Consider the following 5,956-nt stretch of genomic DNA (forward strand, 5'->3'; position numbering starts at 1 on the left):
GAGTGTGTGGAGGGGGAGAGAGATGAATATAGCACCCCTATAAGGGTCTTGATGCCATGATCCTCACCCAGTTTTAACAGCCCCTGATCACAAACACAAGCACATCAGGCATAGTCAGGATGGCCTCAGGACTTGACCTGGCAACCTTCCCATGTGGGCCTGCTGGGCAGAGTGTCATGTTTGACCTCTGCACCACCGTCAGGCCCCTACCCTTGAATATTTTTCTATTGTGGATCACCCTGGGCTGAGTACAAGAAATCGAAAGATGTTTACAGTTTAGGTCTTCATAACATAGTTCTTGCACTCAACAAGTGGGAACATGCCAAATTTGGTACCACAGATTCCTCATCCCTAAAGTAATGAGGGTGTAGGCCATGATCTTGGCCCACTGTCACCTAACCCATCCTTATTTTCTAAGCTTGCAAGAGAACATTCTTTACCTAATTACATGCTTATTTTCTATTCCTATAGCACATATAAATGTGTTTTATGTTTTCATACTTATCAGTAGACACAAATATATATAAAAACAAAGATAAATAATACAAAACTATTTTTCTCTCTTGTCGAACTCTATTTTATATTCCTCCGCTAACTTTCACACCATGTGCCCAGAGTCTTCTATTTTATTCTATTCTCCTTTCTCCCATTGCCGGTAAATAATGCATGTAACCATCTTTCATAAAGCAGAATGTTTCATTTTATTAAAAAGGATGCCTCTTCCCCTGTTTTAAACAAATACAACCCACAAACATCTCCTTAGTTTTTCTTTATAAACCAGGCCTTTATTTGTCTGGCTCTGTGGAAAACAAACAGATAATTTCATCACAGCATAGGTGTCTGTTGAAGTATCAAGGCAGCTGCTGAAGAGCTACTTGTTCAGTCTCCCCGAAGAGACGAGCAGTACAGTTCATTGAGTTCTAAGAGCTTATTGAGGGAGAAGGGGCTGTTTGCAGAGCAGGTGCGTGCAGAGAGGAGTGTTTACAGAGCTAGCGGGGCATCTCCCGTCGAATGTGTTCAGTTGGTTAGAGTAATCATACAAGGAAGACTGTTCGGTCACCCGAGCTCTGAAACTCAAACAAGAGAAAGTGGTTAAGAGGCCTGAAATGAAAAGATGTACTACCGGAAGTGCGTTTAATAGTGTGACAAATATTCACTTAACCATATTAATGTATAAACTACTCTAAGGTCTGAGTAGTGAGGGCAAAAGCGGAAGCTCGGACCCTGAATCTTTATGGCATTTTGCCCCAAAACCATGTTTGCTCTCCTTTTCTAGTATCAGTTGAGCTCAATCTTGTTAACGGCAATGTAATAATAGGTCATTTATTCAAAATTTTCTACCTGTTTAGGTGTTAATACTTGTCATGCATTTGAAGTACACAATAATCTCATGAGACCACGGGTCATTTTTTATATAAAACCTTTCTATGAGAGGAAATTTAATGAATAGCACTGTTACACTACTTATAGATTCTCACACATTTTTTTCTGTATATTTCTATAATCTGTCCTTTAATATAGTGTGTTTTTCTCCTTATTTGTGTTGGTATTTTACATACTTTTCATTGTATCACTCAATCTCTATTTTAATTTAGCAGTGCTGATTTTAATTTCAATTTTATATTGTGAAATTCTCATTAGCTATCTTATGTATTATGGCCTAAATGAAGTTTAAACCATGAATTCAGAAAATTTCTTCTGAAGGGCCCTTCATCAAGGCCAAAGACACAAATGTAATTATAATTTTTTAAAATATCATCTTTCTGAACCTGTTTACATACCTTAAATTTCATAGTCATACCTCTTTTTTCTTAATATAGTGATACCACTAATTAAACTACACCTCAAAATACTATCAAATACAATTAAAATAATTGTGTATGTTTTTATTTTTTATTTTCCTAGAGATGAACAAAGTTAGATAATTGGCAAAATTATTTCTGTATATTTTTCCACCTATCTTGGAAAATTCAGTTTATTGAACTAGTGTGCATTAGCACACTGATTGGTGATCATTTTTTCAGTGTAATATTCAAGCTGTTAATCCCTATTATAAACCTACTTCTCTGTACTTTTAGTAGACATTTTCCTTCCTTTTAAGCCTTATCGCTTTTCTAAGTTTTCTTGCTAGATTAGTAACTCAGTAATATGCATCTTTGGAATTTTGAACCTGGCTCAGTGCAAACAGATTGCAAGGGCTTGAGTTTTTCTATTAGGTATCAGCTGACCTCTGACAAGTTACTGAACCACTCTGTGCCTCAGTTTCCCATCCGCAAAGTGAGAATGATGTGTTTCCTGTCACAGGATTGCTGGAGGGAATGAGTACACACACACATGAAGTGCTCACGGCAGCTCCTGGCACCCCAGAGAGCTAGTGTTCAGATCTGAGTGGCAAAGGCTTTTGCTCAGCTGTGCTGTCCCCTTTCCCTTTTAGTTTTGTTTTGGCCATGGGGCACATGTGCTTGCCAGAGAGAGGGGAAAGAAAAATCACCCCCCAGGGAGATGGCCATGCTGCAATGCCGTCTCTATTCTCCTCTCAGGAGGCGCACACATGCTTCTGGTGTGATTTTCAAGCCTTCAGGTCTGGGACTCAAACCATGGTCAGCCACGTGGGATTCAGAGCCTTAACCTTCACCCCACGTGCTCCCCCCACCCCAGTCTCCTTTTATAAAATCAGTCGATTTCAACATTGGTAATGGTGGCAATAATAACGGCTCATATATTTAACTTCTCCCCCATATTGGGTATTTAAGGTTTTTTCTGCATTTACAGCCCTTGTCCTCCAGGCCATTTTGTTCTCTTCAGTAACACTGGGAGAGGTCATTCTTTTGTCCAGTGGCAAGAATTGATCGAAAGGCCAGGATGGGAACCCAGGCCTCTAACTTTGAGCACCAAATTCTTTCTAAGCACCAGGAAAAGCCCAAAGTGAAAAAACAAGTGTGAACTTACTCACATCCATAAACTTTCTGCCTTCTTTTCTTCCTCCTAACATATGGAGCTGTTGCCTTTTTGTTTCTGCATAGTTAATTGAATTTCACACCTATTTTCACATTTTGACCCAATCCCTCTTACATACTTCACTTTTCTTTTTTGTCTCCTATTTGTTTTTCTTAAGCTCCTCCCCTCTTGTTATAATCTCTTTTATTGATAAGTTGTGGTCCTTTGGGAGTTTGTATGTGTGTTTGATGAAGGATAGGTGGCCAGATTATTCCCCTTACCTAGTCTATTTTTTTAAACAAAAAACTTCTTTTTAGATCTTAATATTACTTCCTGATCTTTACACTTTATGCTCATTTCCGATTCATCGTTGTACTTGCTGTATTAATGAGTACTTTGATAGGAAAACATTTCTTTTCTGAAAATCATTTTTAGTAAGACTAAATGTTGATAGTCTGCTTCCTTAAACAAACAGAAGATGCTTTTTCTATGAAAAATGTCAGATACACTTAGCTTTCTCCTTTTGCCCTTGATTTTTCTGGCTAGCTTATCACCACTCGTGTAGAAAATGAAATTTTGTTTACCTCTCTGCATTTGTTCTTCCAAGAGCAAGGTTATGCCTTGCCTAAAATTTAAACCCCTTTCTCCATTATATAAAGCACACTGTTTATGAATTTTAAAAATGTGAACTTTAATTAAACACGTTAGCAATATTTTGGAGGAAATATAAATCCTCAAGAAATTGCATAGAGACTTAAACAGATTTTCTGATTATGCAATTAATGTGTATTACTCCAAACTGATGGTTTTGAAACCTAACATATTAGGGCAGCCTTCATTATTTCAAAATACTGCCCCTCTGTGAATATCTAAACTTTGATTTAGAATGTTTTTCTTAAATATTCTTGATTTTTTAAAATCTACTTTCCTAATTTGTGTTTGTTTATTGAACAATAAAAAGTTCCTTGGGAAAGAGAAGTTCTGAAGTCTTCATTAAAAGTCATTTCGTAGTATGGCTTCTTCCAGTTTGCTTCACAGCTTTCTATCATCCCCACACAATGTCCTTTCCTTGTTTTAACAATTACTTTCTCAATGTGACATAATTTCTTAGGTTCCCCTCACATGAGAAAGACTAAAATAAGCTCTGTCATCACACTTAGGGGAGGCCAGGAAGTCGTAGCTGGGAAGCGTGACTTCAAATTGAAACCTGCTTCCATACAGAGCTGCCACTGTAGAAACGGTCATTTCTCATCACTGGGTCGTATGGCTATTCTGATCTACAATGCTGTGTGACACTGACTACGGCTGACAAGTGTGGGAGCACCTCATAGCCAATCACCTTTGTTGATAGGGAAGATGCCATTCTTGTTGTTTGAGGGGACTTCAGGACATCTGTAGAAAGATGCAATTAAAGCACCTTCTGCCCCAAACAGGGCCTGGTTATGCCACAGTCTTTTTCTTCCATTTCCCTTCCCATCAGGATCCTGGGCGTGTGCACATGTTCCAAGTTTGTTGAAGCCTGGGCCTGGATTCGAACCTCAGTTGACCATGTGGGATCCAGCTTCCTCTGCACAGAGCTTAACCACTGTGCTGGAGGGCTGGACCATGCCAAACTTGTTCATAATATATGTTTGCCATGACCTTTTTGAAGACCTCCTCATATATATGAACCAATCTAGATGCCATGTATTTTTGAGAACCAGATGAAAATAATGATGTGAAATAACCCCAAAAGAATCTAGAAAGGAAACAAAAAGTCTAAATCCAGCCTGGAAACAGTCAAACTGATGTTCATAATTGGTGTAAAAATCTCACCACAGTTCAGACCTGTCGCAAAGACTCAGATACTTGGGAAAAGGCAGTTCAGCTCGTTATTTTGTCTGCCTCACAGTTAGGTTGGTTCCTGCCCACGCATCTGCTCTTCACCCAGCCTCGTTGTTCCCATGACAGCTTTGCTTGGGAAAGAGACATAGGGAACTCTTTGGGGAGTTACCTTACGGAATCTAGAACAGGCAGCATTGCATACTCTGGTACAACTATGGAAACGGAGGTCTCACCTCCACCCCACGTATGGGCTTCCTCTCACTTTCCCTTATTTTCTCTAATCAGGAAAATGAACAGCATTCCTACATTTGTTTGATACCTTCGATAAAGGAATGTAACATTACTTGAGCACATCTTGAATTTTCTCAGCTTGAGCAATGAAGAGTGAACCGTCCTTGCTTCCTTGCAAATCAGTCCCTATAGTTCTCCTGGGTTTTACTTTCACACAGAGTTTATTTCGGGTGAACACACCTTGTCCTGGGTGTCGGTAAGCACTACCTGCACCACAGGTGCACCCCCACCCATACACCTGCAAGGTTTATTTCTGAATAACATGCTAATTATAAGGCTGACATGGAATATATTGCTTCACATATGACGCATTAATTTTTTTCTATTTTTTCAAACCCCTATTTTTTATGTGTGTAATTTTCCCCATGCCTAGACCTGGTTAACCGTTTCTGTGAGCAGGTCCTCAATTTTTTACTTTGTCCCTACTTTCCTGTCCTAGCCCCATCCTCCCCTGGTGTCGACTCCGTCCCCTTGCAGCGCACAGGCAGCCAGCATGGCCCCCAGAACGCCGCCGCCGCTGCCTTCCAGAGGGCCAGCTACGCCGCCGGCCCGGCCTCCAACTACGCGGACCCCTACCGACAGCTGCAGTATTGTCCCTCCGTTGAGTCTCCGTACAGCAAGTCCGGCCCTGCCCTCCCGCCCGAAGGCACCCTGGCCAGATCCCCGTCCATCGATAGCATCCAGAAGGACCCCAGGTGGGTGAAAAACCTTTCTCTTTCCCCTGTGATGTCCGAAGAGGCTTTGTAATGGAGCTGCGTTACCTTCTGGTTCTTCACGTATCAGAAAGTCACATTCGTGTCACTAGTGGGGCATGGAGGCGCTGGCTCGACTCGGGTGTTATGCTCTTGTTTGATTTTGAATGTGGGTATTTATGATGGATCTCTGGTATCTTATGTGGTTCAGC

The 5,956-nt window shown here is 40.6% G+C and overlaps 1 protein-coding gene across 2 annotated transcripts in view; it reads left to right on the top strand.

Moving 5' to 3' along the window:
* LOC102497482 (catenin delta-2) overlaps window positions 1-5,956 on the top strand; it is a 445,613-nt gene that overhangs the window by 35,158 nt on the left and 404,499 nt on the right. For both annotated transcript variants that reach the window (XM_014585846.1, XM_014585847.1), the window contains exon 3: window positions 5,492-5,747. In XM_014585846.1, coding sequence (XP_014441332.1) covers window positions 5,492-5,747 — 256 coding nt within the window. The remainder of the gene's footprint in view (window positions 1-5,491; window positions 5,748-5,956) is intronic.

This window comes from Tupaia chinensis, unplaced genomic scaffold, assembly GCF_000334495.1.
Source record: "Tupaia chinensis unplaced genomic scaffold, TupChi_1.0 Scaffold000096_1, whole genome shotgun sequence".
Taxonomy (NCBI): domain Eukaryota; kingdom Metazoa; phylum Chordata; class Mammalia; order Scandentia; family Tupaiidae; genus Tupaia; species Tupaia belangeri.